We start from the raw sequence: 12572 nt of genomic DNA, 5'->3' as shown, positions 1-12572 counted from the left end.
GATTTTAACAACAACAAAAAAGCATGCATTGTTTTCAAGCTTTAATGAAGGACTTCAAAAGCAATGGCCCGGATCACTTTATTATACATGAACCTCTTGCCATACCTAGCTTTGAGAAAGTAAGGCTCTCTCTCCCCAGCTGCCCCGCAAGCCCCCAGTGGCTATTCTTGGCAGATCGTGGCAGGAATCTGATAGATAAAAGCAAGGTTGTCACCCTTAAACTTGAAGCTGCAACCAGCTTAGTCCTGAACAACATGTGAAATGATTAAAACAGGTACTATCATGCACCCAATCTTGTCTTCATATTAATTCGCACTAGAATTTCAGGATTAGCACAATAATCGCACCCCCCCCCAAAAAAAAATAGATCAGTGCTTTTGAAGATTTTTTAAAATATTTCAATTACAGCCTAGGATGGTTTACAGCACACCTGGAAATCTGCCTTCAAAAGAATGTTTTCATTACACAGTTTGATTTCCAAAGGTGTTCTTATGTTGACATTCCCACTCCCACTGGCTGCCCCCTTCCGTACCACAGCTCATTCCCTGCCACTACCCCACTGAAATTTCTAATGAAGCTTTGGCTCTGGCTTTTATAGCAAACCAGGTGTGCCCTTGTCTACAGAAAGCTGTAGCCTCCGTGGCTTAAAAGGATCTTTTCTTTCTTTCTTCTTTCTTTTTGTAATGGGTTTCCTTTCTTCCATGGTCTTGTAAAGGGCAAGTTCACAGCAGAAATCCATACATTACTCAAGCTACAAAATGCCAACAAACAAGAACCCAGATGATAATTTCATCCACACAGACCAACTGAGTGAATTCCGACTCTTACTGTTCATCTCCTAAGCTCCAGTGAGACCGTGAGTTACCCCAATGGGAGTGAAAACACAGAAGAAAAGAAATGTGCTGAAGAGAAAGAAAACACTCTGAAGAAAGTTTATCTCCCAGAATTTGCACTAACATATCTAGGAGCCCACCACTTGACAGCTTTCTCACCTGCAAAATAAGAACGATGGAAATTCTCGCCTGCAGGCTGGAATGATTAGAAACTGCCCCTCTCTCATGTGCTAGCAAAAAGTAAATACCTCTTAAATAATGCTTTTTGTGGTAGCTACTGCTAGGTTGCTACTACTTCTGTTCACATCATCATCATCATCATCAATCAGCATCATCACTAGTAAATGCAGGCAGGCAAACTGCATTGGTTTTTCTCACCTGTATTATTAATAGCCCTATTGCCAAAATTTGGATCTGCAAATCAAAGACTTGTGTTAAAGGCTTGGTCCTCAGCTTCACACTACTGAGAGGTGGTGGGATCTTTAAGAGGTGAAGCCTAATGGAAGGTCTTTAGGTATTGGAGGGGGATTTTGTAAAGCCTTCAGTTATTTTATCAACTCTGTGGCTTTCTGACCACGAGGTGCATGGTTTTATTCTTGCATACACTCCTACCATCACATACTACCTGGCCACAGGCCCAAAGCCACAGGCCCAAGTGACTGCAGACTGAAACCAAACCAAAATAATACTTTTTCTTTTACAAACTGGTTATCTCAGGTATGTGTTATAGTGATGGAAAGCTGATTAAATCACCCATAAACCACAGAATCAGCAAACAAACTTGATCTAGAAACAAATTTAAAACAATGTCATGCTCTTTACAAACTGTTGACCTCGGATATATATTATAGCAATGGAATGTTGACTGATTCATCTATCAACCATAGAATTAGAAAACAGAGGTTATCTAAAAACAGTTTTAAATGAAAGACAGGCAAAAGTAGAAGTCAGATCACCTACAAGGTATAAGAGAAAATTAACACAAAACAATGACTCCCTAAGTGCACACTAAATTTATGACCTGTCTGATGCTATCCTCAGGTGTATGATACAGGCTTAGTGTTAACCTCAAAATGAAATAACCTGGGTTATTTCACTCAGCCAACTTGTCCGAAAAGGGTTGAAAGCCATTCTACAGTATGCATAATTCTCCTTATGGAATTCCTTTATGGAAGACAGAGCCATATAAAGGTCTCAATGCACACTTTGAATGACTAGGAATGTTTGCATATAATAAATGAAGTAATATTCATAAGCTGAAACTTGCTATGTAATTATTATAGTTGGAAAAGAGCCTGTTTATAAGCATATGTGGGGAGCACAAGGAAGCACAAGCTTCACAACTGCTTAACAAACTAATCAGAACCCCAGAGACAGGTTTCACTAAAAGTAGTTCTGTCACTTAGGAGGAGATTTTTGTGATCTCTACTTCATTCTAACTACAATATTCATTCAAATTTGCAATATCAATATTTATAAAGAGGCCACAGTAACCACACTAACATTTTTGACAATGAACTTCTGGGAAACTAACAAACATTTTTATTGCTCCTAGGTTTTGAAGACTTCTTTTCAATTCCCTTTTATTCATTTTCACTTCTCTAGAGCATTTAACCAGACCTGACCTCCTGGGAGGAAAAAAAAAAAAGCCCAGTGAAAGAATATCCCATAGAGTACACACGCCTGTGCACATACTTACATGTGCACATGCAGAAGTAGAGGGTAATGAGGCACAAGAGAGAACTCAGAGTAGGGCAATAACCTTGAGCCATAATTGATATTCTAGAATTCCAAAAAGAAAAGCAAACTACTTCTAATGGAAAACCTTAATTCATGGTATCAGACTTGCCATATAATTTCAGCCAATGAAACAGTTATATAACTCCTCCAGAAATGGGGTTTCCAGTTGCAGGATAGGATTGGGGGAGGCAGGTTATCAATTAGCAGCCATTTCTATGTCCTACTCATGGCCAGAAAATGCCAAATCTAGTTACCCAGTCATGAAAGCCCACCTTGAAGATTCCCAAGCTCACAGCAGTGCTTGAAGCTATCCTCAAAACAAATTTCACCACCTCAAATCCACGAATCTTCTTCTATTCTGCCATATCTATTTAGTGCCTCACAGGACAGAGAATCAGAGCCATGGGCACCAAACAAGTTTCTGTGTGCTATCCAAGGGGCTATTAATCTCATCCACCCCAGCTGATCACACGAGATCAATCAGTACAGGTAACATGCCAATTTAAACTCTAACTTGGATTTGTTATCTGAGTTTTACGACAAAACGCAGCTGTGTGATTGCAGAAACCATGGCAGATGGCGCCAAATAGAAATAACTTCATCCTGGCTGGGAAGGTGGCTCAGTGGTAGAGCGCATGCCTTGCATGCCAGAGGCCCTGGGTTCGATTCCTCAGCACCACATAAGCAAAAAGCCAGAAGTGGCACTGTGGCTCAAGTGGTAGAGCGCTAGCCTTGAGCTGAAGAGCTGAGGGGCAGCGCCCAGGCCCAGAGTTCAGGCCCCATGACCGGACCCAAAAAAAAAAAAAGAAGAAAGAACTTCATCCATGACCAAAGTTCAAGTTCACTGTATTTGCCTAAAATGCCTGATTATGTCCGATATACCCAAAGTAAACATCTTCATGATACCTCTGGGCAAAGTATAAAGCCCTTTGCTTCCTTTGTTTTTATTTTTCTTCTTCTGTCTAGTTTTTGGACACAGGTCTGCTGCCATGAGTTCTGAAATGATTTAAAAAAATATGGTGATACCATCTTCCGGGAAGAGGAACTATATTTCTGAACCAACAACAAAAAGTGCTTTATAATGATATAATGGAGGGAACATCACACTAAGATTGAGATTTTTTTTCATGCAAGTCATTTCCTGGATTATTTGGCTTGGAGTTTTGCAATTTAGCAGAGGAAGCATCAACAGATGAATGCACTAACATGTTCACAGCATCTTCAGCGGCACAAGGATGTCACTACCTCAGTTGTTAAAAGTGTCCCATCTTCCAGTGGGAAGACTATCGAGAGCAAGGGCCTATAAACATAGTCTGGGGTTGATAGAGCAATCTCTATACATTCTGCTTCATTTTGCCATGAATAGAAAACTGCTCTTCAGAAAACATCTAGTAAAAATAGTAGGAAGTGTGGCTGGCTGTTGTTGGGGAACAAATCCAGGGTTGAGCACGCTAGGTAGGCCTTGTGCCACTAAGCTACATGGCCAGCCCCAAAGTTGGTTCCTTACCCTCAACCCTGCCTGCCCCACCACCTTGTGGTTTCTAGACTCAAACCCAGGGACCTGTGCATGGTACGTAAGTGCTTCACCACTGAGCTACATTTCCCGCCCTTCGTTATTTATTTATAAAGACATCACTTAATTCTTCACATTAAATATTGATAAGAAAGTTGTGTGTGTGCATGTTTGCGTGTGTTGCGGGGGTGGGGGGGGGCAGGTAGAGGTGTTGGTAGTGAGGGCTTAAACTCAGGCACTTTCCCTCAGCATTTTCACTGAAGGTTGACAATTGACCATTTGAGCCACAGCTCTATTTCCAGCTTTTTGGTGGATAACTGGTGATAAAAGCCCAGATTGGCTTCAAACCTCGATCCTCAAAGCTCAGCCTCCTGAGTAGCTAAGATTATAGGCACAAGCCACTGGCACCCCAAGGAAAGGGATTTTTTAAGGCTTTTGTTTTTCCAGTTTGAGACCCATAACACGGCCTTAATGCTCTTTGAAAGGGTTATAGATGATCTCAGCAATTACAAGGGAATAAACCCTTGATCTTAATGCAAACATATTTAAGAGCTAATCATCCAAAAGTTTGAAAGATCTTACATTGAGCATTAACAGCTTGCCTGCTTAGCTAGTTAAAAAATCAGAGTTGGTATGCTTCCACATAAAATACAGAAGGGTTAAATATAAACACTAGAGTTTCACTGGAGCATGAAAAAAATACTTTAAAAGGTCACCACACGCCAGCTCTGTAATAGTACATGCCATTACATTCCAGCAGCTGTGGAAAGCAGGTCAGTGTACATCATTATAACTGTAAAGTCCAACTTATCTGCTACCTGCCTCTACCCTGGTTAGGTTTTCTATAACTGATACATCTCTAATTAACAAAAGTACTGTCTTCCTTTTTCTAGCCACCATCTTAATGAAAATACAGAAAAGGAGGCAGCATAGTAACCCAGACACAAGAGGCCAATGTCCTTCCCACTCCTGAGGTGTGGGACTCCTTCAGAATAGCACAATGATGAAGATTTGCAAGAAGACTGGAGAAGGTATTTCACCTGCAAATCCCTATTTTTAGAAGACATGGGTATCAATGTTCATTATAAGGTTGGCATTAAGCTAGTAACAATTTTACACTGTCATCTTCATATACAAACACCAGAAATCTCCCCCTACCACAGCAGAATACTTTAAAAGGCTTAATTAGGGTTGATCAACAGCTATGTTTGAAAAGGTAGAAAAGAATGAAACAAATTTTAATAAATTTATGTTAAATGCTACATCCAAAATATTACCATTGGAAGTTATAATCCCTATCCAAGAAATTATTCAAATGTTTACTTTTCCATTTCAAACTAAGTCTTCAAAGTGATTTACACTCACCACATATCAAACTAACCAACAATCTAAGTCCTCAAGGCTTATTACACACTGGGCAGTGTAATTTTTTATTACTCTTCAAGGAATTGAAAGATGTTGCTCTTCTTCACTCAGTATCAGGTGGCAGTTTCTACTTATTGAAGCTATCTGAGAATGGAACAAGCAGACTTAGAAAAGGGTAAGAACTCAGTTCCTGGGAGTTTTTCTGACAGAGGATAGGGAGTCTTTACGGCGTCCGGAAAAGATGGCCACAGCCAACACTCCTGTATGCCAGGCACCGTGCTACTGTGCCAACTTCACACAACTCTGTGACTCCCCCCGATGACTCACAGAGAGCCCCTGTGTCACTATTTCCATTTTACAGAGCAAAAAATAAATATGGAGGCACAGGGTAATTAAGTAACTATGGAAAATTTCATAGCTACAAAATGGTAGAGCCAAGCTCTACCATTACTCCAAGCTCACATGGCTACCCTCCGCTCTCTCTTTTCTTAGACATGTTTCTGTTTTCTAGAGTGTTTAAATCTCAGAAGATACTGCCCTGACCATTGAAAAGAGGTAAACAGTTGACGGCCCCACTGGCAGCCCATCTAAGTCTCCCCTGTTCTACTCTGTACCAATGGTTACACCAAGCCCCTGCTGGTAAAATTCACTTTGTGCAAACAGTGTCAACTCCGTACATGTTCTAAAGGGACTTCTCACAAACACAGCTATATCCTGCATAAAAGTGCAATAAGCATGCAGGCATCCTTTATAGTTAGTTCAAGGAGCTCCTCAGAGACTGCATCTACAGATGTTCAAGGTCCGTATACAAAATGGCATGGTTCAAATACAATCCACATGGCCTCTGGTATAGCCTAAGTCATCCTTAGATCACCTGTAATACTTAATACAACGTAAGTAGCTGCTAGCCTGTACTCAGGACAGATCCAATTTCTTCTGAATATTTCCTATCCACAATTAGTTGAATTCACAGAAGAGCACCCCAGGGATACAGAGGGCCCACAACACTTACTTTTATTTTATTTTATTTATTTTTTTTTTTTGGGTCCGGTCGTGGGGCTTGAACTCTGGGCCTGGGCACTGTCCCTCAGCTCTTCAGCTCAAGGCTAGCACTCTACCACTCAAGCCACAGCGCCACTTCCGGCTTTTTTCTTTTTGCTTATGTGGTGCTGAGGAATCGAACCCAGGGCCTCCGGCTTGCAAGGCAAGCACTCTACCACTGAGCCACCTTCCCAGCCCAACACTTACTTTTAAATATGTGAATTGGTTTGAAGATAACATTGCAACTACTTCTTTCTTAGTGTCAGTGATTTGAAAACTAAAGTGGGGGCTCAGATATAGTCTCCCCTCTCTAAACACAACAGTCCTGTTTTATATATGCACACCAAAGTTCCTCCTAACACTCCATATGGGGGAAGGAAAAGCTTCACATCCATGAATCCAGAGTATGTTGAAACTATATTGCCAGGATTCTGGGTTCTAGAGTCCCCGTATCTCTTAAATCCCTTCCATAATAGAGTTTCCAGCCAGAAACACATACCTAATTTTTTTCTGACCTTTAAACAATTGGGGGGGGAAGTTTTCCCTAACAAGTTACTTTTATTGCCTCTTGCCAGGATTTTTTGGTTATGCCCTCTTATTCCTCTGATCCCTCCCTTCCTCCCCATTCTATTCTACTGTTGGGTTCTGTCCCTAAGATGCAAAAGAGATTGAGCCAAGCTCTTTCCCTGGAGTTCCTTCATAAGCAGTCTTTTATTCCCCCCGCAAATGCACAAATGTCTACTACAAGGCTAAGATAACTGTGAGACTCCTCCCCCCATCTCTCTCTCTCTCTCTCTCTCTCTCTCTCTCTCACACACACACACACACACACACACACACACACACACACACACACACGTTTGGTACTATAGTACCTAAGGATCAAATCCTGGGCCTCAGGCATGCTAGTCAAATGCCATACCACTCAGATACAAACCTAGTCCTAAACTTTTCTCCCCGCCCTCTTTTTAGCTATAAAATGTAGGAGAGTAGTTCCTAAAGCATCTGACTATGACCCTTTCCTCCCCCTGCACAACACTGGTTCAAACCAGCCCCACAGCTTGCCAGTAGAGGACTGTGGTAGGGGATCACCCTCACCTCTCCATCTACATGCACAGACTTGTTATGAGAATTACACGAGCTGGTATATGGAAGCTCTGCTTGACCCAGTAGATGAGACATCAAAAGGGCACAAATGACAAAGCCATGCACCAGTGGCTCACATCTGAATCCTAGATACTCAGAAAGCTAAGATCAGGATGATCATGGTTCAAGGCTGACCTAGGCGAAAAAGTTCATGAGAACTCCACCTCAACAGTACCTGGGCACAGTGATACATGCGGATCCTCCCAGCTGTAGGGGTAGGCCGCCAGGCTAGCCTGGGCAAAACAGAAAGACTTGCAGACCCCCCCCTCAACAGGAAAAGCTAGATATGGAAAAGGGAGGCAAGAAAGACTACCTCAAAAATAACAAGAATAAAAAGGGCTAGGGACCAGGCTCAAGTGGTAGGGTATCTACCTAGCAAGCACAAAATCCCTAAATTCAAACCCTAGTACTTCTCCCCCCCGACCCCACCAAAGAAGGTGACAATTATTTAATTATTCTTTGTGACAGATTTCAGACTATAGTTAAAACTTGTGTACCTCAACCTATCGCCCTTCACTGCTACTACCATTCCACGTGTACAAACAAATCAGAGCAGCCAAAACTACCCTTCTCTGAAAATACCGTGTTCTTTCCTGCTTTTAGGCCTGAACTGTCTCCTCTGCTTTGTTTCTTGGTTGTCTTTTTCTCTAAATTCCAGGCATCTTGTTTCACACAGACTTGACTATATTTGCTGCCTATAGGATCCAGACTGGGCCCAGGTGGATGCCATGAAGTTCACCTAACCTGTGAAATACACAGTTCATCAATGTACTGAAAACAAATGGAGCCCTTATATGTCCACCACACAGACCATAGAATATCTGTCCATCCCACAGAATGCACAGCTCCAAAAATGACCCCAATGGAAGCTACGGGCGGAAAAATAGCTTATAATGACAAGAAATCACTGGTGGGAGAGGCTGGCTGACAACAGGGGAAACTATTCATGGGAAATCTCCATATCTGTGTCTCAATTTTTTTGGTGAACCTAAAATTGCGCTACAATTCAAGTCTTTAAAATATAAAGCCTGATTTAAACTAATGAAATCAAATGGCAAATTAATTCATGTGGCTCATAAATTAAACTTTAAAATTTAAGCAGACAATACATCTCTTCTTAATACAAACTTGGGACTCTGTATTCTAGGCAAGTGGTCTCCATTGAGTTATACTCCCCCAGCTTTTTATCTAAACTTTTTGGGGTTTTTTTGGTTGATCATGGAGCTTCAACTCTGGGCTTGGGCGCTGTCACTGCGCTCTTCAGCTCAAAGCAAGCACTCTACTGCTTGAGCCACAGCACCACTTCCAGTTTTCTGGTAGTTAATTAGAGATAAGAGCCTCACGGACTTTCCTGCCTGGGCTGGCTTTTAATCACGATTCTCAGATCTCAGCCTCCTGAGTAGCTAGTATTACAGGCATGAGAAACCAGCACCCAGATACCTAAACTATTTCTAATGGCAAAACCAAATATCACCATCATCTGATTTCCAAGCCTTTGAAGGACAACGCATCCTGGTATATTGTAGACTGAGTTCCCCTTCTCCTCTGAGGCACCATCACTTCTATTCAGAAATGACCTAAATGCAATATCAAGTTGTAAGGAACACAGTCTTGTTCATCCCCAATGTCCCTTCTGCTCTTGAGTAGAGACAGATGTTTGCTTGGGGTGGGTGTGTATGTACAAAGCATTAGCTTGCTTTATCTTACCCTTTCGTTCAGGATGGACTTCTAAAAGGTCATACTTTCGATGTATCTGGCCCTGAAATGGAAGCCTAAACTATAAAGAGACAGAGGCTTGCTCTGGTGCATGGATGTTCTCATTCAGAACATGCAATGGCCAGCATTCAGTACAAAGGCCACCTGAGCACTGGAACATAAGTCACCTGACAAGACACACGAGATAGGAGAATGTGACTGCTCTGCTTTATCCTTGGTGACACTGTCCTTGTGGAATAATCTGGAACGGCCGTTGGTGCCTCACTGAAACAATCAGTCAGCTGCAGCGAGTAATTACTGCCATATTCATGCCAGACACTTCTCACCTTTCACCAAGGCCAAGACTGCAAAGCTGGTGCTTACAGCTAGTTAACCACAGTGCTAAACTATTCCCCAATGCCTAGGAATAATAGTTTATCTCATATGAGGGACCAAAAGTAAGAACACTGTATACATTAAGTTGCCTTAATTTTAATTTTTTTAAGAATTTAGATGAGCCAAAAAAATTTTTTTAAAAAGAATTTAGATGAGTCTACTGCACAATCGATCTACAGAATTAGAGTTCTTCCCTTATGCCCATGCATGTAGGAGTATATATCCTAATGAGCTCTCAATAAAGAAGGCAGGCAGCTACAAATAAGCAAGATCAGAGTATTTCACCTGTCTATTCTATTGTGTCAGCTCCCAGACTACACATATCTGCTCTCTAGGACAGGTTCCCACATAGGAAAATAAAGAACAGCTCAGTTATTCAGAGCGCAAAAACAAAAATCAGCAGGTGAAAGTGTTCAAGTAGAAGTCTCCCAGAAAATATCAGTCAGCTACGGAGAATGCTAAGGGAAAGGAAGATGCTTCATAACAAAAGATCTTCATTTTCAAAGCTCTCTCCAGCTGGGCCTGGAGACCTGTAATCTTACTTAGATGGTGGCAATCAGGAGATCAGTTCCAAGCCAGAGCATGCAAAAGTAAGTGGCTCATGTCTATAATCCTAACTACTTAGGAGCTGAAATCTAACGATCACGGTTCAAAACTAGCTTGGGAGGAAAGTGCATATTGTGTGTGTGTGTGTGTGTGTGTGTGTGTGTGTGTGTGTGTGTGTGTAATTGTAAAGATACTGTACAGCGAAGTTACAGTTACATGAGCAGAGTATTGAGTCCATTTCCTATCCAACATTGTTACTAACCCCTCCTTTGTTTTCCCTACCATCCCTTTCCTCCCCAGCTCCCCAACTCTGGATATAGGATGACCCATTGTAACAACAAGATGTACAAGACACTATGTTGAAAACGACCTTCATAACTTTGGGGGAGGGGGAGGAGTTATATTAGACTCATCTCCAAGTGCCCACCAAAAAGCCAGAAGTGGAGCTGTAGCTCAGGTGGTAAGATGCCGCTAGTCTTGAGCACAAAAGCTCAGAGACAGTACTCAAGCCCTGAGTTCAAGCCTCGGGACCACCAAAAAAAAAAAAATGTTTCATAGGCTTCATTTCAATTAAAGGCTGGTGGGAGGGAAGCGGAGTAGAAGGGTACATGCATGCCTTTCACCCCAACTACTGAGGAAACACAATGGCTAGGTGCAGTGACGTGCACTTGTCATTCCCCAGGTTACCAGAAATCTCAACTAGGAGGATCATGTCTCAGGTGAATCTAGGTTTAAACCCAGGTTTACTTTCCTATCTTGAAAAAATATCCACTATAAAATAAGGTTGGAGCCATGGCTCCAGTGGTAGAGCCCACCTACTTCCAAAGGAGAAAGAGAGGGAAGGGGAGGGGAGGGGAGGGGAGGGAAGGGAGGGGAGGAGAGGGGAGGGCAGGGAAGGGAAGGGAAGGAAGAAAGATCAACAAAAGCTCTCCCCAAAACTCTGACTGGTAATGCTCACTTTAAATGCTTTTTCTCTTTTCCTTTTTAATTTTTTTTGAAGAGGGGAAAATAGAAACAAACAAAAAGCAGCTGCACCCATCCTGGATGTGGGCGTTTTCTCCTTGAGATACAGCCCTAATGCCAAAATGCCAGCTGCCCACTCAATTCTTGTCAAGAGAGAGAATGATTCTGGGGTGCAGAGTCTCACTTTCATCTCTCCCTAAACCTCCCTGCTGCAGGAAGCAAAAGGGAACCCAGCACCCAGGGTGGGGATGTGGGCAACTTCTAGGTAATATCTTCTAGGTAACGTCTCAAAGGGGGCTGGGGATGTGGCTTAGTGGTAGAGTGCTTGCCAAGCGTGCATGAAGCCCTGGGTTCAATTCCCCAGTTCCACAGAAAAAGCTGGAAGTGGGCACTGTGGCTCACGTGGTAGAGTGCTAGCTTTGGGCACAGAGAGGCTCAGGGACAGTGCGCAGGCCCTGAGTTTAAGCCCCAGGACCAACCCAAAAAAAAAAAAAATATATCACACCAAAAATAAAACTACAGCAGGACCCAAAACACCGACGGCTGATTCCTTTGGGGCGTTCTTTCCAATTCCCAACCCCCATACTCAGGCAGGTGCACTTGTGCTATCGCTTACCTCGCGTAGCTCCAACCTCTGGGCCACCGCTTCCAGGCACTCTTGCCCTGTACTCTCCACCGACAGTGTGCACTCAATAACATTGCTGTCCAACAGGCGGATCCGGGTGACAAAGCAGTTCTTGCTCAGGACATTGTAGCGCCGGGTCCGGCGGAGCTTCAGGCCGAAAGGCATGGCTCTGTGCCTGGGACACCACCCTCTTATCCTGGCAGCCACGCCCCTGAGATGGCTTTAGCAGCTGGGTGACCGGGCAGTCACACTACCACCTGTGCTCCTGCAGGTAGTAGAGACAAAGGTGTCCATGCCCAATGTGGCTCTCTGGAAGTTACCTGCAAGACAAAGGGAACACGCTTGAAAGCAGAACAGAAGAGAAACTGCTGCTGATGGGTGTACACATGACACACACTCGAATGCACATGTGCATACACACACGTGCACACAGACACATCCTGGCAGCGGTATACAACAACAACAAAAAGCAGACTCCTGTGTCTGTGAGCTCTGTAGCTCCTGAGTGTCTTGAGGAGGCCATGTACTTTATAAGGGTAATGACAAAAGCCATTTTACCATACCAGAAGCACAGCAAGATTCATGAACTAACTCACCCACCATGCTCCGAGAAGCATGGCAAAGCCAATACGCAATCTAATGTCTATGCAACCTCAATCATGTGTCCTTTTCACAGTCCAACCCTGTCTCTGCTCAAGAAAACACTAGT

The 12572-nt window shown here is 43.0% G+C and overlaps 1 protein-coding gene across 2 annotated transcripts in view; it reads right to left on the bottom strand.

The window, feature by feature from the left end:
• The window catches only part of Ptpn14 (protein tyrosine phosphatase non-receptor type 14), a 94521-nt gene extending 82340 nt beyond the window's left edge, over nt 1-12181 (bottom strand). For both annotated transcript variants that reach the window (XM_042682262.1, XM_042682263.1), the window contains exon 1: nt 11855-12181. In XM_042682262.1, coding sequence (XP_042538196.1) covers nt 11855-12028 — 174 coding nt within the window. In that variant the 5' untranslated portion in view covers nt 12029-12181. The remainder of the gene's footprint in view (nt 1-11854) is intronic.
• Nucleotides 12182-12572: the final 391 nt, after the last annotated feature.

Source organism: Dipodomys spectabilis, unplaced genomic scaffold, assembly GCF_019054845.1.
Source record: "Dipodomys spectabilis isolate Male_0828 unplaced genomic scaffold, ASM1905484v1 ptg000069l, whole genome shotgun sequence".
NCBI lineage: Eukaryota > Metazoa > Chordata > Mammalia > Rodentia > Heteromyidae > Dipodomys > Dipodomys spectabilis.
Note: the sequence above shows the minus strand (reverse complement) of the source record. Positions and strands in the feature narration are given on the sequence as shown.